At 37.5% G+C, this 24,849-nt stretch overlaps 1 protein-coding gene across 11 annotated transcripts in view; it reads right to left on the reverse strand.

Annotated features, from left to right (window-relative positions):
- The window catches only part of LOC106996304 (cytochrome P450 2C3), a 48,478-nt gene that overhangs the window by 13,816 nt on the left and 9,813 nt on the right, over positions 1-24,849 (reverse strand). For 3 of the 11 annotated variants that reach the window (XM_077946847.1, XM_077946845.1, XM_077946841.1), the window contains exons 2-3: positions 6,596-6,695; positions 2,282-2,444 (exon numbers count right to left, since the gene is read on the reverse strand). In XM_077946847.1, coding sequence (XP_077802973.1) covers positions 2,282-2,444; positions 6,596-6,598 — 166 coding nt within the window. In that variant the 5' untranslated portion in view covers positions 6,599-6,695. Of the gene's footprint in view, positions 1-2,281; positions 2,445-6,595; positions 7,379-19,917; positions 20,035-21,767; positions 21,859-24,849 lie in introns of those variants that run through there. The other 8 variants (XM_077946846.1, XM_077946836.1, XM_077946840.1 and 5 more) reach the window with 6 other exon arrangements.

Raw genomic sequence — 24,849 nt, forward strand, 5'->3', positions numbered from 1 at the left:
TCAAAAGAACAAAGCTGGAGGCATCACGCTACCTGACTTCAAACTATACTACAAGGCTACAGTAACCAAAACAGCATGCTACTGGTACCAAAACAGAGATATAGACCAATGGAACAGAACAGAGCCCTCAGAAATAATACCACACATCTACAGCCATCTGATCTTTGACAAATCTGAGAGTAACAAGAAATGGGGAAAGGATTCCCTATTTAATAAATGGTGCTGGGAAAAATGGCTAGTCATAAGTAGAAAGCTGAAACTGGATCTTTTCCTTACTCCTTATACGAAAATTAATTCAAGATGGATTAGAGACTTAAATGTTAGACCTAAAACCATAAAAACCCTCGAAGAAAACCTAGGTAGTACCATTCAGGACATAGGCATGGGCAAAGACTTCATGTCTAAAACACCAAAAGCAATGGCAGCAAAAGCCAAAATTCACAAATGGGATCTCATTAAACTAAAGAGCTTCTGCACAGCAAAAGAAACTACCATCAGAGTGAACAGGCAACCTACAGAATAGGAGAAAATTTTTGCAATCTACTCATCTGACAAAGGGCTAATATCCAGAACCTACAAAGAACTCAATCAAATTTACAAGAAAAAAACAAACCACCCCATCAAAAAGTGGGCAAAGGATATGAACAGACATTTCTCATAAGAAGACATTCATACAGCCAACAGACACATGAAAAAATGCTCATCATCACTGGCCATCAGACAAATGCAAATCAAAACCACAATGAGATACCATCTCACACCAGTTAGAATGGCAATCATTAAAAAGTCAGGAAACAACAGGTGCTGGAGAGGATGTGGAGAAATAGGAACACTTCTACACTGTTGGTGGGATTGTAAACTACTTCAACCATTATGGAAAACCGTATGGCGATTCCTCAAGGATCTAGAACTAGATGTACCATATGACCCAGCCATCCCATTACTGGGTATATACCCAAAGGATTATAAATCATGCTGCTATAAAGACACATTCACACGTATGTTTATTGCGGCACTATTCACAATAGCAAAGACTTGGAATCAACCCAAATGTCCATCAGTGACAGACTGGATTAAGAAAATGTGGCACATATACACCATGGAATACTATGCAGCCATAAAAAAGGATGAGTTTGTGTCCTTTGTAGGGACATGGATGTAGCTGGAAACCATCACTCTTAGCAAACTATCACAGGAACAGAAAACCAAACACCGCATGTTCTCACTCATAGGTGGGAACTGAACAACGAGATCACTTGGACTCGGGAAGGGGAACATCACACACCGGGGCCTATCATGGGGAGGGGGGAGGCGGGAGGGATTGCATTGGGAGTTATACCTGATGTAAATGATGAGTTGATGGGTGCAGCACACCAACATGGCACAAGTATACATATGTAACAAACCTGTACGTTATGCACATGTACCCTAGAACTTAAAGTATAATAATAATAAAAAAATAAATAAATAAATTTAAAAATAAATAAATAAATAAAGGGGCTGACATGATTAAAAAAAAAAAAAAGAAAAAAAAAAAGAAAACAGTGCAGAAGAAGTCAGAACCCCGTTCAGGTCATATCTCTGTTTGCCAGAACCCTGTGATCCACCAGAAGACTTGATAGTTTAAGGCTAGCTCCAAAAACAAATAAAAGAAATTTCCAGCACTTAATCAAAAAAACTTTTTCTAATATCAATTCTGATACATACTCATACTCTGATCATGTTTCTCCATGATGTTTTCAGAACATACGTTTGCTTTATGCTTTGTCTTCTGTTGTATTCTAATATTGCTCATGCTTTTTTAGAATCATATTTGAAGGTGAGGATAGAAATATTCCAAACTCATGTGGTTCCATGCACACTATTCAAGCTTCCTAAAATAATCTCTGGGTATCCATGACTAAGACCCGGCAGCAAAATATTTGGTGAATAAGATAACTAAGTAATATTCCTTCTCTCTCTCATCTCTCTATTGCTTTTCTATTTTTTCAACTGACCATAATTTATGATGAACTTCTCTTTGTAACAAATTCGTGAAAAATTAGTGGCTAGATGGCTTGTTATCATGAATATAATGTTTAACAGGGACATTGTGTCACTTTCACGGATTTTAAATATAGATTAATGATCCTTTATAGAAAAATTATTCTTAGCCTCAGGTAGAAAATACGAAAAGTGTGTTTCATAAATTTTTTTAATACTTACGATTTCTCAATTTCTTCAAATTTTTCAAATTTTTACAACTTACAGACCCACACACATACCCCAAAGGGAAGCATACCGAATCCTTGGGTAATTTTTTCTGCCACTGGAAAACTCCCTCGGCCAGAAAATACTTCTCCCTGATCAATCAGTGCTTCCTTAATTGCTTCGTATCCATGTAACACCACAGTTGGCTTCATGCCAAAATAAACAGTGAGCACAGGGCCATAATCTTTTGCTAGCTGCAAAAAGAATAGCAGATGCAAATAAAGTGTAAATTTCAAAAATAAAATGTAGATAGCTTAGGGAAACATTTTTAAACTTGCCAGAAAGATGTTTTAATACTTCTCCACCAAGTATATAAAATTTAATTCTTTAGAATCAATTATTTGATAAGAAGAAAGTATTTGAATAGTAATTATCATCACTTTATTAGTAACAATTCTATTAGTGTTAGTATCAGCTTCAATATTTATTTCTTGTTCAGCCCCTACTATATCACAGGGGCTATATTATACATTTTGTTCCTATTATTTTATTAAATTTTTATGCCAAATTAATAATTGTACCAACTTTCTCCTATCTTCTTACAATTACAGTAAATTCTGTGTTTCTTCTTTGGGTTAAGGGAAGTCCATCTACTTTGCCTCATGTGTAGTCTAATAATTGTCCATCATTGTTCATTCTTGATAAATTTACTTTTAGCACGAGATACTGCCATATTTTTATAATGCATGATAACATAGCAATGTGGTCATACATATTTCCCAGCTTCACTCAAAGCTAGATGCAGCCATGTGACTCAGTTTCCATGAACTCACGTAAGCACAGTGTTGTGATAAAATTCGACATTTGTGCATAACAGACAATTGCTTCCCCTTCATTTCTGCCCCTACCCATGGGTTGAAATAATAGTATGGAGATGCCCCTACTATGACCATGCAAATGAGAAAAATAGTCTAGAGGCAGAAGATACTAGAACTACAAAGATTTAAAAAAAAACAAAACTGGTTCTCTTAATGGCATCATGGAGGAGAGGCAAGCTGACAGCGAGCACCTAGAGTTTCTTGTGTGAGATAGAAATAATCTCCTATCTTCTTTCAGCATCATCTTTCTGTAATATCAGCTTATGTGGTATCCTAAATGATATAGGACTTACAATATTTCAACTTTTCTAGTGTAGAACTTTTTTTGCCAACCTAAAAATTCATTCTACAAACTATAGTGACCTTTTCACAAGGAAGATGTTAACCTGACTGTCCTTTAAGCATGTTAATGGTATCACATTGCTCTTTTTTTCTTTCCTTTTTTTTTGAGACGGAGTTTCACTCTTATTGCCCAGGCTAGACTGCAATGGTAGGATCTCTGCTCACCGCAACCTCCACCGCCCGAGTTCAAGTGATTCTCCTGTCTCAGTCTCCCAAGTAGCTGGGATTACAGGCATGTGCCACCATGCCCTGCTAATTTTTTACTGTTAGTGGAGACGGGGTTTCTCCATGTTGGTCAGGCTGGTCTCGAACTCCCGACCTCAGGTGATCCTCCTGCCTCCACTTCCCAAAGTGCTGGGATTACAGGTGTGAGCCACCAGGCTCGGCCCATATTGATCTTATGATAAAAACAAGTGTTTTTTACATCCTTGCAAGGCCTGCATATCTTGTCCCCTGCATCCCTCTCTACTCTCAGCTTGTACCATATTCTTACTTAGTCTCTGAACTACAAACACTTTTGTCCTCTTTTCAGGGTCTTAGGGAGAGAAGTGTAAACCAAAAATAAAATTCAAAGCACCCCTCTCACCGCCAGCTGGCCCCACTCCCTTACCACCAGCAATTTAAACAGACTTCCTCTCTAGGCCAGGTCCCTCCAAATTTAACCTGAAAAACTGATTCATGCCATCATGGGAAGGGGGCATTGAACATGCCTCATTATGCCCTCTTCCCTTTTGCAATTCAGCAAAAGCTGACCAACATTTAACATTAAGGCAGACCTTAACTCTGATAAGAAACAATTACCATCTATTCTCTCTGAAGACTGCTGCCTGGAAGCTTCATCTGCATGATAAAACCTTGGTCCCCACAACTCTTATCATAAACCAGACATTCCTCTCTATTAACAATAACTCTTTCACCCAATCGTCAATCACAAAATTTTAAACTCTGGATATCACGGAAGCAACCCCTCTCCCACTGCTTCGAGTTATCCCACCTTTCTGGGCCAAACCAATGTATATCTTAAATGTATTGACAGGAGTCTCATGTGTACATACTCAAACGTATAAATGTATAAAACCAAACTGTGCCCTGACCACCATGGGCACATATTCTCGGGATCTCCTGACGGCTGTGTCATGCGTCATAGTCACTCACATTTGCTCAGAATAAATCTCTTCAAGTATTTTGCAGTTTGACTCTTTTCATCAACAGAAGCAATTCTCCCCCAGATTAAAAACATGTGAAATTGGGTTTTGTTGATATTTGATATGTTTAATTCCTAATCATTCTTACGATTATCAGCTCCAACTTCAATTACTCAGAGAACCCTTTGCTGAATGCCTGAATTCTCCTCTAACTGGTTAGTCCCTTGAAATTACATGGTCTCTTTCTACCATGTCCCTGTTACACAGTTTGTAATCATACCTTTACTTGCATTGTTGTTTCATAAATATATTCCTACCCTCTAAACTGTAAGTTCCTTAATGATGGGGTCACTTTAAATTTTCTTTTGCCATTGAAACTCACATGCACCATGCAAGGAGGTATTTAATTACTTATAGAAAATGTGGTGTACTTAAGTAACCTGTGCAAAATCTTTCTTATTTACATCTTCAAGAAATGGAAATTAAAGCGAAGAGAGGTTTTAATCCTGCTTAAATCTGTGAATTTAAATAATCAATAGATGAGCTGGGGCGCTGACACAATCTCTTTCAATTCAAAGCCAAGGCATAGGAAGAATGAGCTTCCAGAAGCAGTATTCCAGTAACTGGCTTTCTTAAGAGAAAGACAGATTCCACATCATTCTTCAGGCTTTAGAGAGCAACTGCTATGTAAACAACTTGGAGTAGAGAAGTTACTCATTTATTGAGAACTACAGTATGAAATATGAAAGATCTGAACCCTTAGTAATTCCCTTGATTTCAATTCATATATGCTTTATGAAAACGTGGTGCTGTGACACTGTAAATCGGTGCTTATTTAGAAAACTAAAAGCTGTTCCATTTTCACTAGCATTTACCAAAGAAGAGTTAAAGCAACCTGGATTACAATATTGACAAAGAATTTCTGCTCCTGGCAATGTCAACAATCATAACATGGATCAATGACCTTAGTAATGTTCCACTGGTGGCAGGAATGACTCACATCTTGAGCAACTACTGCCGTGTTGAACTGCTGATAAACTTTGACGTCAATAAGGAATTGTGAAAAACATTTTCTTCACAAATAACTGGGCTCTCAACAATATACAATACAAGAAAACTTTGTATATAAGTTACATCTGATTCAAATATGCAAATGCACTCTTGTACTAATGACTGATGATGCATTATTTGCTTAATCTACCAATGAAGAAATCTGACAATTTATATAATTGAAACGAGTTCCTATATAAATGGAAGCCCCCATATTCCTTGCATAAAATGAATTTCTCTTCAAAGGTTTAGCCTGTTAACTTCCTTGTTCTTTGTTCTCAAACTCAACTTTCTTGTTCTCCATGCCTCCTTGCCCGCAGTTACTTTCCTGTCAGCTCTAATCAATAACTCACCTCTGTTTACTTAGTTACCCACTCTGCACCCATTCCACCCTTTGAAACTTCATGGCCCACCAAAACCACTGCAATTCACATCTCCCTTCCCTTCCTTATTTAAGAAAATATTCACAAATAGCTAATCAGGTCAGCTTAGATTGTGTGGTCTGACCGTAGTCCATGGGGTGAGTGACACAGAGGTAGAGACTACGTGGAAGAGATAAAACCTCTTTCTCTCCTTTGTTCACTATACTCTTGTGATCGTGATTGATGCAGGCAGCACCCCTCTGAAGAAGTAAATTGCCTTGCTGAGAAAACTTTTGCCTGAGTGCTAGTTTCACTTTGTGGCACCAAGCATTTATCTCCAACATTTCTCTTAGGTGATACAGTCTATAATTGCTTTCCAGTTGAAACATCCATTCTGGAGTAAACACTTATTTGCCTCAAACTTGCTGATTTCTTCATTTCTTTTGGATGTACCAATTGCATGTTCTTCTATATGTCTACATTATAAAGGCATATCTGGGTGTCTAATGGACACATCTCTATAAAGGCATCTCTTTAAAACTTGGTATCTGGGGACATATATTGCTTAGTTATGGGGATATCTGACTTACTCACTGCAGAAAACTAAAGGAAAATTAGTCATACTTACCATGCTTATGGATTTGCTGATGTTCTTACTATTTAACTGTAGAATATTTCCAATAACGGGGAGAGGAGTTGGGCCAGGTGGAAGCTTCCCTTTGGCATAGCTTCGGTTCCACAGAGAAAGAAGAATCAGACAAGAAAGACAAATCACCAGGATGATGAAGAGATCCATTGCTGGGCTCTTTGAAAATGCAGTTGAAAGCTAAGAATCTAAAGATTTTGTAAACCAAAGTGCAAGCTCCTCACCAATTACGTACTAAGACTTTGAACTTTGGATGATTGATTTTTTTTATCTTTAGTACACCTTGAACTGCTGGTAGAAGTAAAAACAAAAATTAATTTAATATTGATTAGTTCTTAAGTTTAACCTAAAATTGTAACTAAATGATAACCCTCACTTCTGTAAAAGCAAGAAATAATAAAATCAAAATTAATAGAAGAAAATAATAAACCTCAGCACAGAAATAAATGCAATAGAGACTGAGAAGCAATTCAAAACATAAAAAAAGAATTGGTATTTGAAAAGAAAAAAGAAAATTGATGAACTTTTAGCAAGAATACTGAAGTAAAAAGGGAGAACACTCAAATAAAATCAGAGGTAAAAAAGAGACATTTCAGATAATATTAAAGAAATACAAAGGATCATAAGAAGCTGTTATGAACAACTATATGTAACTAAATTTAATAAAAGAATAATTGGATAAATTTCCAGAGACATACAACCTTCTAATATTAAATGAGGAAATAGAAAATATAACAGATAAATATAGAGTGAGAAAATTAAATCAGTACAGAAAGCTATTGCATCAAAAGAAAGCCCAGAATATGATAGCTTAACTACAGAATTCTGCCAAACATTTAAAGAAGAATTAATATTAACTCTACTCAAACTATTCCAGAATTAAAAGAAAAAATATTTCCAAACTAATTTTGCAAGGTTAGCATAACCTGATTCCAAAACCAAACAAGAACACACACATACACACAAACTACAGACCAATATATCTAATAAATATCAATATAAAAATCCTTAAAAGACACTAGCAAAGCAAATTCAACAACACAATGAAAAGAATATTCACTATCATCAAGGTCGATTCATGCCAGATATGCCACAATGGCTTATCATAGGGAAAAAAAATATGATACATCATATTGAAAGAAAGAAACACATATTAAAATTAAAATTAGAAAAAGACATATTAAAAGAAAGAAAGAAAGATTGCCCTAGCCAGAACTTCCAATACTATGATGAATAGGAGTGGTGAGAGAGGGCATCCTTTTCTTGTCTCAGTTTTCAAACAGAATGCTACAAGTTATTGACCATTCAGTATGCTATTGGCTGTGTGTTTGTAATAATCAGCTCTTATTATTTTGAGATATGCTCCATCAATACCTAGTTTATTGAGTATTTTTAGCATGAAGGGCTGTTGATTTTGTCAAAGGCCTTTTCTGCATCTATTGAGATAACCTTGTGGTTTTTGTCATTGGTTCTGTTTATGTGATGGATTACGTTTATTGATTTGCATATGTTGAACCAGCCTTGCATCCCTGGGATGAAGCCAACTTGATCGTAGTGGATAAGTTTTTGATGTGCTGCTGGATTCAGTTTGCCAGTATTTTATTGAGGATTTTTACTTCAATGTTTATCAGGAATATTGGCCTATAATTCCTATTTTTTTGTTGTGTCTCTGCCAGGCTTAGGTATCAGGATGACACTAGCCTCATAAAATGAGTTAGGGAAGATTCCCTCTTTTTCTATTGATTGGAATAGTTTCAGAAGGAATGGTGCCAGCTCCTCTTTGTACCTCTGGTAGAATTCGGCTGTGAATTCATCTGATCCTGGACTTTTTCTGGTTGGTAGGCTACTAATTATTGTCTCAATTTTGGACCCTGCTATTGGTCTATTCAAAGGTTCAACTCCGGGAGTGTGCCCAAGATGGCCGAATAGGAACAGCCCCAGCCTCAAGCTCCCAGTGTGAGCGACACAGAAGACGGGAGATTTCTGCATTTTCAACTGAAGTACTGGGTTCATCTCACTGGGGCATGTCGGACAGTTGGTGCTGGTCCGCAGGTGCAGCCCAACCAGTGAGAGCTGAAGCAGGGTGAGGCATCACCTCACCTGGGAAGCACAAGGGGGAAGGGAATTCCTTTTCCTAGCCAAAGGAAATTGAGACACACAACACCTGGAAAATCGGGTAACTCCCACGCTAATATTGCACATAAGCAAGGCTCTTAGCAAATGGCACACCAGGAGATTATATCCCACACCTGGTGCAGAGAGTCCCACACCCACGGAGCCTCCCTCATTACTAGCACAGCAGTCTGAGATCTAACTGCAAGGAGCCCGCGAGGCTGGGGGATGGGCGCCCGCCATTGCTGAGGCTTAAGTAGGTAAACAAAGCAGCCTGGAAGCTCGAATTGGGTGGAGCCCACCACAGCTCAAGGAGGCCTGCCTGCCTCTGTAGACTCCACCTCTGGGGACAGGGCATAGCTAAATAAAAAGCAGGAGAAACCTCAGCAGAGGTAAATGTCCCTGTCTGACAGCTTTGAAGAGAGCAGTGGATCTCCCAGCATGGAGGTTGAGACCTGAGAACGGACACACTGCCTGCTAATGTGGGTCCCTGACTCCTGAGTAGCCTAGCTGGGAGACATCCACCACTAGGTGCAGACTGAACCTCACACCTCACACGGCTGGGTACACCCTTAAAACGAAGCTTCCAGAGCAAGAATCAGACAGCAACACCTGCTGTTCAGCAATATTCTATCTTCTGCAGCCTCTGCTGCTGATACCCAGGCAAACAGTGTCTGGAGTGGACCTCAAGCAAACTCCAACAGACCTGAAGCTGAGGGTCCTGACTGTTAGAAGGAAAACTAACAAACAGAAAGGACACCCACACCAAAACCCCATCATATGTCACCATCATCAAAGACCAAAGGCAGATAAAACCACAAAGATGGGGAAGAAGCAGTGCAGAAAAGCTGGAAATTCAAACAATCAGAACACATCTCCTCCTCCAAAGGAATACAGCTCATCACTAGCAACAGAACAAAGCTGGATGGAGAATGACTTTGATGAGTTGAGAGAAGAAGGCTTCAGTCAATTAAACTTCTCAGACCTAAAGGAGGAACTACGTAACCAGCACAATGAAACTAAAAACCTTAAAGAAAGATTTGACAGATGGCTAACTAGAATAGCCAATGTAGAGAAGTACTTAAAAGAACTGATAGAGATGAAAATCATAACACGAGAACTATGTGACGAATGCACAAGCTTCAGTAACCAACTTGATCAACTGGAAGAAAGAGTGTCAGCGATACCAGATCAAATGAATGAAATGAAGTGAGAAGTGTAGAGAAAACAGTAAAAAGAAATGAACAAAGTCTCTAAGAAATATGGGATTATATGAAAAGACCAAACCTGCATCTCATTGGTGTGCCTGAAAGTGACAGAGAAAATGGAACCAAGGTGGAAAACACTCTTCAGGATATCATCCAGGAGAACTTCCCCAACCAAGTAAGGCAGGCCAACATTCAAATTGAGGAAATACAGAGAACACCACAAAGATATTCCTCGAGAAGAGCAATTCCAAGACACATAATTGTCAGATTCACGAAAGTTGAAATGAAGGAAAAAATGTTAAGGGCAGCCAGAGAGAAAGGTCAGGTTACCCACAAAGGGAAGCCCATCAGACTAACAGCAGATCTCTCAGCAAAAACTCTCCAAGCCAGAAGAGAGTAGTGGCCAATATTCAAAATTCTTAAAGAAAAGAATTTTCAACCCAGAATTTCATATCCAGCCAAACTAAGTTGCATAAGTGAAGGAGAAATAAAATCCTTTAGAGACAAGCAAATGCTTAGCGATTTTGTCAGCACCAAGCCTGCCCTACAAGAGATCCTGAAGGAAACACTAAACATGGAAAGGAAAAATAGGTACCAGCCATTGCAAAAACATTTCAAAATGTAAAGTCCGTTGATGCTAGGAAAAAAACTGCATCAATTAACGAGCAAAATAAGCAGCTAATATCATAAAGACAGGATCAAGTTCACACTTAACAATATTAACCTTAAATGCAAATGGAATAAATGGTCCAATTAAAAGACACAGACTGGCAAATTGGATAAAGAGTCAAGACCCATCAGTTTACTGTATTCAGGAGACCCATCTCACATGCAGAGACACACATAGGCTCAAAATAAAGGGATGGAGGAAGATCTACCAAGCAAATGGAAAACCAAAAAAAAGCAGGGGTTGCAATCCTAGTCTCTGATAAAACAGACTTTAAACCATCAAAGATCAAAAGAGACAAAGAAGGCCATTACATAATGGTAAAGGGATCAATCATCAGGAAGAGCTAACTATCCTAAATATGTATGCACCCAATACAGGAGCACCCAGATTCATAAAGCATGTCCTTAGAGACTTACAAAGAGACTTAGACCCCCATGCAATAATAATGGGAAATTTTAACACCCCACTGTCAACATTAGACAGATCAACCAGACAGAAAGATAACAAGGATATCCAGGAATTGAACTCAACTCTGTACCAAGTGGACCTAATAGACATCTACAGAACTCTCCACCCCAAATCAACAGAATATACATCCTTCTGAGCACCACATTGCACTTATTCCAAAATTGACCACATAGTTGGAAGTAAAGCACTCCTCAGCAAATATCAAAGAACAGAAATTATAACGGACTGTCTCTCAGACCACAGTGCAATCAAACTAGAACTCAGGACTAAGAAACTCAATCAAAACCGCTCAACTACATAGAAACTGAACAACCTGCTCCTGAGTGACTACTGGGTACATAACGAAATGAAGGCAGAAATAAAGATGTTCTTTGAAACCAATGAGAACAAAGATACAACATACCAGAATTTCTGGGACACATTTGAAGCAGTGTGTAGAGGGAAATTTATAGACTAAATGTCCACAAGAGAAACCACTGAAGATCTAAAATTGACACCCTAACATCACAATTAAAAGAACTAGAAAAGCAAGAGCAAACACATTCAAAAGCTAGCAGAAGGCAAGAAATAACTAAGATCAGAGCAGAACCGAAGGAGATAGAGATACAAAAACCCTCCAAAAAAATCAATGAATCCAGGAGGTGGTTTTTTGAAAAGATCAACAAAATTGATAGATCCCTAGCAAGGCTAATAGAGATGAAAAGAGAAAAGAATCAAATAGATGCAATAAAAAATGATAAAAGGTATATCACCACTGACCCCACAGAAATACAAACTACCATCAGAGAATACTATAAACACCTCTACGCAAATAAACTAGAAAACCTAGAAGAAATGGATAATTTCCTGGACACTCTCCCAAGACTAAACAAGGAAGAAGTTGAATCCCTGAATAGACCAACAGCAGGCTCTGAAATTGAGGCAATAATGAATAGCCTACCAACCAAAAAAAGTCCAGGACCAGACGGATTCACAGCCGAATTCTACCAGAGGTACAAGGAGGAGCTGGTACCATTCCTTCTGAAACTATTCCAATCAATAGAAAAAGAGGGAATCCTCCCTAACTCATTTTACGAGGCCAACATCATTCGGATACTAAAGCCTGGCAGAGATACAGCAAAAAAAGAGAATTTTAGACCAATATCCCTGATGAACATAAATGCAAACATCCTCAATAAAACACTGGCAAACTGAATTCAGCAGCACATCAAAAAGCTTATCCACCATGATCAAGTGGGCTTCATCCCTGGGATGCAAGGCTGATTCAACATATGCAAATTAATAAACATAATCCAGCATATAAACAGAACTAAAGACAAAAACCACATGATTATCTCAACAGATGCAGAAAAGGCCTTTGACAAAATCAACAGCCCTTCATGCTGAAAACTCTCAACAAACTAGGTGTTGATGGGACATATTTCAAAATAATAAGAGCTATTTATGACAAACCCACAGCCAATAGCATACTGAATGGGCAAAAACTGGAAGCATTATCTTTGAAAACTGGTACAAGACAGGGATGCCCTCTCTCACCTATTCAACATAGTGGTGGAAGTTCTGGCTAGGGCAATCAGGCAAGAGAAAGAAATCAAGGGTATTCAGTTAGGGAAAGAAGAAGTCAAATTGTCCCTGCTTGCAGATGACATGATGGTATATTTAGAAAACCCCATCGTCTCAGCCCAAAACCTCCTTAAGCTGATAAACAACTTCAGCAAAGTCTAAGGATACAAAATCAATGTGCAAAAATCACAAGCATTCTTATACTCCAATAACACACAAACAGAGAGCCAAATCACGAATGAAGTCCCATTCACAATAGCTTCAAAGAGAATAAAACACCTAGGAATCCAACTTACAAGGGATATAAAAGACCTCTTCAAGGAGAACTACAAACCACTGCTCAGTGAAATAAAAGAGAGCACAAACAAATGGAAGAACATACCAAGCTCATGGATAGGAAGAATCAATATTGTGAAAATGGCCACACTGCCCAAGGTAATTTAGAGATTCAATGCCAGGCCCATTAAGCTACCAATGACTTTCTTCACAGAATTGGAAAAAACTACTTTAAAGTTCATATGGAACCAAAAAAGACCCTGCATTGCTAAGACAATCCTAAGCCAAAAGAACAAAGTTGGAGGCATCATGCTACCTGACTTTAAACTATACTACAAGGCTACAGTAACCAAAACAGCATGCTACTGGTACCAAAACAGAGATATAGACCAATGCAACAGAACAGAGCCCTCAGAAATAATACCACACATCTACAGCCATCTGATCTTTGAGAAATCTGACAAAAACAAGAAAAGGGGAAAGGATTCCCTATTTAATAAATGGTGCTGGGAAAAGTGGCTAGTCATAAGTAGAAAGCTGAAACTGGATCCTTTCCTTACTCCTTATACAAAAATTAATTCAAGATGGATTAGAGACTTAAATGTTAGACCTAAATCCATAAAAACCCTCGAAGAAAACGTAGGCAACAACGTTCAGGACATAGGCATGGGCAAGGACTTCATGTCTAAAACACCAAAAGCAACGGCAACAAAAGCCAAAATTGCCAAATGGAGTCTAATTAAACTAAAGAGCTTCTGCACAGCAAAATAAACTACCATCAGAGTGAACAGGCAACCTACAGAATGGGAGAAAATTTTTGCAATCTACTCATCTGACAATGGGCTAATATCCAGAACCTACAAAGAACTCAATCAAATTTACCAGAAAACAACAAACAACCCCATCAAAAAGTGGGCAAAGGATAACAGACACTTCTCAAAAGAAGACATTCATACAGCCAACAGACACATGAAAAAATGCTCGTCATCACTGGCCATCAGACAAATGCAAATCAAAACCACAATGAGATACCATCTCACACCAGTTAGAATGGCCATCATTAAAAAATCAGGAAACAACAGGTGCTGGAGAGGATGTGGAGAAATAGGAACACTTTTACACTGTTGGTGGGATTGTAAACTAGTTCAACCATTGTGGAAAACAGTGTGGCTATTCCTCAAGGATCTAGAACTGGAACTATCATTTGACCCAGCCATCCCATTACTGGGTATATACCCAAAGGATTATAAATCATGCTGCTATAAAGACACATTCACACGTATGTTTATTGCGGCACTATTCACAATAGCAAAGACTTGGAATCAACCCAAATGTCCATCAGTGACCGACTGGATTAAGAAAATGTGGTACATATACACCATGGAATACTATGCAACCATAAAAAAGGATGAGTTTGTGTCCTTTGTAGGGATATGGATGCAGCTGGAAACCATCATTCTCAGCAAACTATCACAAGAACAGAAAACCAAACACCGCATGTTCTCACTCAGAGGTGGGAATTGAACAATGAGATCACTTGGACACAGGAAGGGGAACATCACACACCAGGTCCTATTGTGGGGAGGGGGTAGGGGGGAGGGATATCATTAGGAGATATACCTAATGTAAATGACGAGTTAATGGGTGTAGCACACCAACATGGCACATGCATACATATGTAACAAACCTGCACGTTGTGCACATGTACCCTAGAACCTAAAGTATATTTAAAAAAAAAAAAAAAAAAAAAGACTAAATGGACAACCTAAAGCATGGAAGAAACTAATTGTAAATTATTCAGCTGACAAAGTAATAACATCTAGAATCTACAAGGAACACAAACTAAACAAGAAAAGAAAGACAAAACCCCATTACAGATTGCACAAAACACATTAACAGATATTTCTCCAAAGAAAGAATACAAGTAGACAAGAAACACATGAAAAAGTGCTAAACATTGCTAATTGCAGATAAATGCAAATTAAACTCACAATGACAACATTGTACACCCGTCAGAATGGCTACCCTCTTTTTTTTTTTTTTTTGAGATGGAGTCTCGATCCGTCACCCAGGCTGGAGTGCAGTGGCGCCATCTCCGCTCACTGCAAGCTCCACCTTCTGGGTCCATGCCATTCTCCTGTCTCAGCCTCCCCATTAGCTAGGACTACCAGCGCCTGACACCCCAGGCTAATTTTCTTTGGTATTTTTAGTAGAGATGGGGTTTAACTGTGTTAGCAAAGATGGTCTCCATCTCCTGACCTTGTGATCTGCCCACCTCAGCCTCCCAAAGTGCTGGGATTACAGACATGAGCCACTACACCCAGCCTGAAATGGCAACTATTTAAAAAATTTTTAATACAGATGTGATAGGGATGTAGAGAAATGAAAACACTTGTACACTATGGTGAGAATGTAAATTGGTTCAACCTCTATGGAAAACAGTATGAATATATTTCAAAAACAATTAAAATAGAGCTACCATTCAATCCAGTAATCCCACTACTGGGTATGTATCAAAAGGAAAAGAAATTATTAAATAAAAAAGACAGCTGCACTTGTATATTTGCTGCAGCACTATTCACAATAGCAAAGTCATGGAACCAACCAGGGTCCATCAACAGTTGATCAGATAAAGAAAATGGGGGTATATATACATCATGGAATACTATACAGCCATACAAACCAATGAAATCATATACTCTGTAGCAACATAGAAGAAGCTGGAGGCCATTATCCTAGGAAAACTCATTCAGGAGCAAAAAATAAAGTGTTGCATATTATTTTTAAGTAGAAGCTAAACAATGAGCATCCATAAAAATAAAAATGAAAAGCAGACAACACTGAGGACTCCAGAAAGGGAAAGGAAGAAAAGTGGACACAGTGAAATGATTAAAAATTGATACAGTGGTCATTATTTGGATGACAGGTACAATAGAAGCCCAATTCCCATTATTATACAATATACCCAAGAAACAAACATGCACATGTACTCCCTGAATCTAAAATTAAGCACATGTATGCTAGAACTTAAAGTATAATAATAAATAAATAAATAAATAAAACAAAGAAAACTTCAGGCTAATATCTTTGATGAACAATTGATGCTAAAATTCTCAACAAAATACTGGCAAACTGAATCCAGCAGCATGTGAAATAGCTTTTCCACCACAATCAAGTAGGCTTTGTTCCTGGGACGCAAGGTTAGTTCAACATACACAAATCTATAAATGTGATTTATCACATAAACTTAACTAAAGACAAAAAACATGATTATCTCAACAGATACAAAAAAAGACCTTTGATAAAATTCAACACCCCTTCATTTTAAAAATTCTCAATAAAGCAGGTATTGAAGGATTATATTTCAAAATGGTAAGAGCCAACTATAGCAAACCCACAGCCAACATTGCACTGAATGGGCAAAAACTGGAAGCATAGTCCTTGAAAACCAGCACAAGAAAAGAATGCCTTTTCTCACACTCTTATTCAACATCCGATCTAGCAGAAGAAAAAAAAGTCAACTTAAAGACAGACTACTTGAAAATACTCAAAAGAGCAGACAAAAGGGGGGGAGGGGGGAAGCACATATACAGGATGTAAAAAATACCTTCCAAAGGGCAAATCTAAGAGTTATTGACCTTAAAGAAAAGGGAGAGGAAGAGACAGGGGTAGAAAATTTACTCAAAAGGATATTAACAGGGAACTTTCCAAACCTAGAGAAAGATATAAATATCCAAATATAATAATGTTATAGAACACTAAGCTAATTTAATCAAAGAAGTCTACCTCAAGGAATTTCATAATCAAACTCCCCAAACTTAAGGATAAAGAAAGGATTCTAAAAGCAGCAAGATAAAAGAAACACATTGCATATAATGGAGCTCTAATACATTTCACAGCAGACTTCTGACCTTCCAGGCCAGAATGAGTGGCATGACATAGATAAAGTTCTGGAGGAAAAAACTTTTACCCTAAAATAGTATATCCAGCAAAAATACCCTTCAAACCTGAAGGAGAAATAAAGACTTTCTCAGGCAAACAAAAATGGAGGAATGTCATCAACACTAGACCTACCCTATAAGAAATGCTAAAGAGAGTACTTCAATCAGAAAGAAAAGTACAATGATGAGCAATAAGAAATCATCTGAAGATAGAAAACTTACTGGTAATAGTAGGTACAGAGTGAAACAGAGAATATTATAACAGTGTAAGTGTGGTATGTGAACTACTCTTATCCAGAGTAGAAAGATTAAATGATAAACCTATCAAAAATAGTAACTACAGTAACTTTTCAAGTAATAATACAATAATATATAAATAGTAGCAACAAAAAGTTATAATGTGGAGAGATAAAAAGTCATAGATTATTAGGTTTTCTTTGTTTATAAAAACAGCATTAAGTGTTATCAATTAGAAAATTAGTTATAAGATAGTATTTCCAACCATCATGGTAACCTTGAACCAAATAACATACAAGGAAAAATAAAATATAATAAATAAAATTATAGCATCAGAGAAAATTACCATCACTGAAATGAAGACAGGAGGAAAGAAAAACAGAAGGAAGATAAGACCACAACACAACCACAAAGAAAAATAACAAAATGGTAGGAATTAGTCCATACTTAGCAGTAATAACATTGAATGTAAATGACTTAAACTCTCCATTGAAAAGACATAGAGCAGCTGAATGGATAAAAAAACAAGACCCAATGTTCTGTTCCCTATAAGAAACACACTTCACAGCTAAAGACACACACAGACTACAAATTAAATGATAAAAAAAAAGCCCATGCCATTAAAAACCAAAAAAGAGCAGAAGTAGCCATGATAACATCAAACAAAATACATTTGAAGACAAAAACTAAATGAAGAGACAAAAAGGGTCACTATATAATGATAAAGAGGTCAATTCAGTAAGAGAATATAACAATTGTAAATATGTATGCACCCAACACTAAAGCACCAAGATATATAAAGTATATTACTCGAGCTAAAGTAAAATACAGGCCCCAATCCAATAATTGCTGGAGTCTCTTAACACTCCACACTCTATAAACACTGGACAGATCTTCCAGACAGAAAATCTACAAAGAAACATCCAACTCAATCTGCACCGTAAACCAAATGGACCTACGAGATATTTACAGAATATTTCATCCAAGGGCTGCAGAATATACATTCTTTTCCTCAGCACATAATCATTCTCAATGACACACCATATGCCAGGTCACAAAACAAGTCTTAAAACATTTTTTTAATTGAAATAATATCAAGTATCCTCTCTGATCACAATGGAATAAAATTAGAAATTGACAACAAGAGGAATTTGGGAAACTATACAAATACATGGAACCTTAAAAATATGCTCCTAAATGACAAGTGGGTCAATGAAGAAATTAATAAGGAAATGGAAAATGTCTTGAAACAAATGATAATGAAACAAAACAAACCAAAACCTATGGGATACAGCAAAAGCAGTGTTAAGAGTGAAGTTTACAGCTATAAATGATTACAAAAAAACTTCAAATAAACAACCTAATGATGAATCTTAAAGAACTAAAAAGCAAGAGCAAATCAAATCCAATATTAGTGCAGAAAACAAATAATAAAGATCAGAGAAAAATAAATGAAATTTAAATTTAAAAAAGAAAGATCAATAAAGCAGAGGTTTTTTCCTGAAAAGTTAAACAAAATTGACAAACCTTTAGCCAGAGTAACTAAAAAGGAGAGACAGAGAGAGACAGAGAGACAGAGAGAGAGAGAGAGAGACTATTCAAATAAATAAAAGCAGAGATTAAAAAAAAAAAAGACATTCCAACTGATATTGTAGAAATTCCAAAGGATTATTAGTGGTTATTATGAGCAACTATATGCCAATAAATTTGAAAATATAGAAGAAATGGACAGATTCCTAGACTCATACAACGAAACAAGATTAAACCATGAGGAAATAGAAAACCTGAACAAACCAATAATGTTGTTTTCAGAATGTGGTTATAAAAATAAATACATAAAGAGGCAACTAATAAGAAAAAAGAACAAAGCCATAAGAAAAATATCCCTTTGAAATAAGCTAACAAAAAACAAGAAGAATTGTCAAATTTCTGAGAATGGGGTATCTTACTGCCAAAGATTATTGATACTAATTCTCATCTTTGATTACATAGATACAAACAACTACAATAGGCAATTTGTTAACTAAAAGTTTTATATATACCACCAAAACCTTAATACCTTTTTCACAGTAGAGAAAATGCAAAATTATATAAAGGAAAGTTAATCCTGAGGACAATATAAGAACATGAGCTCTAATAAGCATTAGATAAAATTCATCAGATGAGAAACTAAGATGTCTCATTTTCTGCTAAGATGAGATAAGCATTTACAGGCAGCACCTCCTGAATATACTGCTCAGTGACCACTATGGACCAAATAAAAGGAAAGACTAAAAGTAAATTCTATGTATCAAAAATTAAGTGCAAAATAACAATGACAAAAACTACAAAGTTTGGTAGAATTGACAATAGTTCTAGAAATTTCTTCATTGCTAGCGAGTATATCAATCATGTATAAATACAAAATAAATCCTTCAGAAGATTTAAGTAGCTTTATTTCATAATACAGCTACATGAAGAAATAGCACATAACCAGCATCACAATAGTAAATGAAGAAATATTTTAGTGGCTCTTTTGCACCAGTTAGGTTATATAATCCTATTAGATAGACCCTGTTAAATCACTGAATCTTTAAAAAACTGTATCTGATAGCAATGTTTACAGCTGAATTAACCTGAGAAAATTCAGATATTTCCCTAACCAAATAAGGAATAAAGCTGGAATTTGAACCCAGGAAGACACAGCTGACACAGCACATCTGCCGATTATACTTAAAGAAGCAATAGGCACCAACACAACAGCAGCAGAAAGGAAAAGGAGTTCCCAGACTAGCAGCCATGTATATGCAGAGTCCAACACAGGACTCTCAATGTTCCTTAGTCTCCTACCCTGTTTTTGAAGAGCTGTGCTCGGTGTTGCAGCAGGCAGGGGCAATCTACAGGAAGTCAGCAGAAAAGTTTGGAGAGAATTTCCTTCACATCTTCTGTCGCTGCAGGGAAACAAGGCTAATAAGGAGTCGTCAAGTTTATAAGTTAAGAGAGGAGGGTGGGGAAATGACTAGATCAAAAATACCTCAGTCCAGAAATAATACCATGTCCAGATTCCACAGAAAAGTACATGATATATTTAGATCAGGATCTAAATGTAATAAGATAAATGTTCTTGGTTTTTGTTTTTTTGTTTTTTTTACTTTTGTTTTATTTCTTCAAAAAGGGGGAGGGATACATGTGCAGAACATGCAGGTTTGTTACATAGGTATATGTGTGCCATGGTGGTTTTCTGCACCTATTGAACTATACTCTAAGTTCCGTCCCCTTGCCCCCAAACCCCCAACACACCCTGGAGTGTGCTGTTTGCCTCTCTGTGTCCGTGGGTTCTCAATGTTCAGCTTCCACTTATGAGTGAGAACATATGGTGTTTGGTTTTCTGTTCCTGTGTTAGTTTGCTGAGAATGAGGGCCTCAAACTCCATCCATGTCACTGCAAATAACATAATCTCATTCCTTTTTCTGGCTGCATGGTATTCCATGGTGTATATGTACCACATTTTCTTTATCCAGTCTATCATTGATGGGTGTTTGGGTTGGTTCCATGTCTTAACTATTGTAAATAGTGCTGCAGTAACATATGTGTGCATGTGTCTTTATAGTAGAATGATTTATATTCCTTTGGGTATATACCCAGTAATGGGATTGCTTGGTCAAATGGTATTTCTGCTTCTAGATTCTTGAGTAATAACCACATTGTCTTCCACAATGGTTGAATTAATTTACATTCCCACCAACAATGTGAAAGCATTCCTATTGCTCCACAGCCTTGCCAGCATCTATTATGTCCTGACTTTTTAATAATCACCATTCTGACTAGTGTGAGATAGTATCTCACTGTGGTTTTCATTTGCATTTCTCTGATGATCAGTGATGTTGGGATTTTTTTCATATGTGCATTGGCTGTGTAAATGTCTTCTTTTAACAAGTGTCTGTTCATAGAGAGGACACAAACAAATAGAAAAACATTCCATCCTCATAGATAGGAAGAATCAATATTGTGAAAATGGGCATACTGTTCAAAGTAATTTATAGATTCGATGCTATTCCCATGAAACTACCATTGACATTCTTTACAGAATTAGAAAAAAGTATTTTAAATTTCATCTGGAATCAAAGAAGACCTTGTATAGCCAAGACGATCCTAAGCAAAAAGAACAAAGCTGGAGGCATCACGTTACCTGACTTCAAACTATACTACAAGGCTACAGTAACCAAAACAGCATGGTACTGGTACCAAAGCAGACAATATAGACCAATGGAGCAGAACAGAGACCTCAGAAATAACACCACACTTTTACAACTATCTGATCTTTGACAAGCTTGACAAAAACAAGCAATGGGGAAAGGACTTCCTATTCAGTAGCTGGTGCTGGGGAAACAAACTGACCATATACAGAAAATTGAAAGTGGACCCCTTCCTTACACCTTTAAAAAATTAACTCAAGATGGATTAGAAACTTAAATGGAAAACCCAAAACCATAAAAATCCTAGAAGAAAACCTAGGCAATACCACTCAGGAAATAGGCATGGGCAAAGAATTCATGACTAAAATGTCAAAAGCAATTGCAACAAAAGCCAAAAATGACAAATGGGATCCAACTAAACTAAAGAGCTTCTGCACAGTAAAAGAAACTATCATCAGAGTAAACGGGCAACTTACATAATGAGAGAAAATTTTTGCAATCTACCTGTCATGCACATCCATGTGAAGAGACCACCAAACAGGCTTTGTGTGAGCAACATGGCTATTTATTTCACCTTGGTGCAGGTGGGCTGAGTCTGAAAAGAGAGTCAGCGAAGGGAGATAAGGGTGGGGCCATTTTATAGGATTTGGGTAGGTAAAGGAAAATTACAGTCAAAGGGGGGTTGTTCTCTGGCGGGCAGGAGTGGGGGTCACAAGGTGCTCAGTGGCGCAGCTTTTTGAGCCAGGATGAGCCAGGAAAAGGAATTTCACAAGATAATATCATGGCAAGGACTGGCCATTTTCGCTTCTTTTGTGGTGGAATGTCATCAGTTAAGGCGGGGCAGGGCATTAGCAATTCTTTTGTGATTCATCTGGGCATATACCTCAAGTCACAGAGGATTCGATGGCTTGGCTTGGGCTGAGAGGCTTGACACTACCGATCTGAAAAGGTCTAATACCCAGAATTTACAAGAAACATAAATATATTTACAAGAAAAAAATCAAACAACCTCATCAAAAAGTGGGCAAAGGATATAAAGAAAATCAAAATGCCACTCTTGATATCACTTCTGTAAGAGAACTTAATTTTATCATTATCTTCTTTAAAAGTAATATTAGGTTTTTAAGTAAGTGCCTAGAATTTTAAAGTTCTTTTTAAAAAGAAAATGTTTTTCTTAGTTCAAAAACAATATTTATTTTTATTTGTAGAGTTCTGTGAAGCTTATGATGTACCTTTGTGAATACGTTATTATTTGACTCTCATAATCAACCTATGACACAGGCAGGTAATTTTTATCCATTTTACAAAGGAGGAAAATGAACTGATGAGATTCACCGAAATTTCTACTGCTAAGGCAGGGAAAGATACCAACTCTGGTTTAACAACTTGTGAACTCTGCATTGGGAAGAATCTCAATTCAATTACCCTCCATAAATATTTTTTGAATACCTATTATGTAACACATAGACTCACTTTGGACTTAAACAATTTATTTAAAATTGAACAGTCACTAAGTCTATAACTTTTTCTACATAAATACAAATGAGAGTTCAGAAAAGTTTGTCCCTTTATAATCTTTAGAATTTAGGAAAACCAAGATTCAAGGAATTTGTTTATTACAAAGAAATGCAGTGATTAGTTATCCAATTCCATACAACTGCCTCAGTACATTTATGTTGTTGAAAGAAGGGCATATTTAAAAGTAAATGAAAAAACATATATGTGTGTGTGTGTGTGTGTGTGTGTGTGTGTATATATATATCTATAAAAATATATAATATACTTGCTCCCTGTCTCCTGTTTGGAGCAATCGCTTTGAAGTAAGAAATTAAGAAAATAACATAATAGCATAATAATAGTAAACATTATAGTAATAGTAAAAAAAATAACAATAGCTCATACAATGAATTGCTGTATTAACAAAGGCTAAAAAGAATTTAAGTAGCCCCTCTAAAGTTAAAGTTAAAGAGAATACTGTCTGTTTCAAGACAGATTGACCATATCTACCCTCCACATATTTTGCAAGCTCCATAAATTCCAGTTTCTTTCTTCCCTACACAGCTGCAAGGTCACAAAACAGATAAGCGTAAGTTGCAAACCAAGTTTCCCAAAGATGTAAAATATGTTGCAAAAGAGACACAAAGGTCTTTGTTCTCACTTCTGCAAGCCTGCTTATTGCTTCACATAGCTCCTGCCTCAAGATGCTTAAAACGCACTGGTTTTCTTTGTTCAAGGCTCAGACTTTCAGGACGCATGTCTGCTGAGCCAGAGTATACCTAAAATAAAAGCTCTCCTGCCTCCGGATTGGTCTCTACAGTTTCTTAATTTTCTGCAACATTTTGGTGCCCAAACCTGGGACTGGGGATGGCAGGTTTCTATCTCTGCCTGTGGGACTGAGGCTCCTGGACAGGGAAGAACTAGGACGCTTGACACCAATGGGAGAGCTTCAACCCAAAAGGGGATCGGCCCTCCGTGTCCAGATGCCCTTTCTGACAGCGCAAATGGAACCAGTAAAGGGGATTGCTGGATAGTATCCGGAAACGAGAGCAGATATCTGAACCACGGTAAGGTTTGGGCCCTGAGGCACAACCGGTCCTTAAGGATGGAAGGGGAGCCTAATCACCTCCCAGGGTGTGAGGACTAATCCGACCCAGAAGGACTAGGAACAACGGGAGTTGCTCATTGATTTGGATGAAACTTTCACCCTAACTGACAGGGCGCAAGAGAGGCTTGTGGGTCGGTCAGGAAAGGAAACTGTAAGTAGTGAGAGTGGTTCGCCCCTTTTGACTAAAAGTAACCGACACAGGACAGGAGTGGCTCGCTAAGTTGGTTAGGATAAGAAACTGGAGGCGGTGAAAGTGGCTCACTGCCCCAACCAGGAAAGGGAATTAGGAGTGAGGACATGTGTGAGTGTGAGAGAGACAGTTCTGGGAAGAACCACTGCGAGGAGTCACGTGTAGGAGGCTGCAGGTTTCTTAGTAGAGGCTGTAAGCTCCCAGCAGTGTAGGACCAACCAGGTCCAATCATCCAGTGGGTCCAGAGTGAAAGGAAAGGTGAATGTGCTGCACCATGATAGGAGAAAGAGCATCAAAACCCACCACATTAGAATTAGAATGTATGTTAACGAACTTTAAGAAAGGCTTTGCAGGAGATTAAGGAGTTAAGCCCTCAGATGCTAAGAACTCTCTGTGAATTAGAATAGCCCTCTTTTAGTATTGGCTGGCCTGCCAGAGATACTATAGATAAGGAAACAATTGGGGGTGTATTTAAGGTAGTGACTGGAGTCAGAGGACAGTCACGGCATTCAGACCAAATTTTCTTATATTGACTCATGGCTGGATGCAGTCTTGACTAGCAGCTTGTGGCAAAAATGCTCACAGCTTGAGCCAAAAGAAAGCAGCTTTGCGGGAAACCACAAAGTTAAAAAAGAAGTCCTAGATAAGTCAGCTGACTGTGCTGTCAGCTATGGAGAAAAAGAAAAGCTACAGGAAAAACCGTTTTGCAAGAACCACCAGAAGGAATGAAGACTCCTCCTCCATACTTTCCAATCTAGCCCCTTTTACCAAGGCTAACTGCCCCTGAGCAG

This window comes from Macaca mulatta, chromosome 9 (assembly GCF_049350105.2).
Source record: "Macaca mulatta isolate MMU2019108-1 chromosome 9, T2T-MMU8v2.0, whole genome shotgun sequence".
Classification (NCBI taxonomy): domain Eukaryota; kingdom Metazoa; phylum Chordata; class Mammalia; order Primates; family Cercopithecidae; genus Macaca; species Macaca mulatta.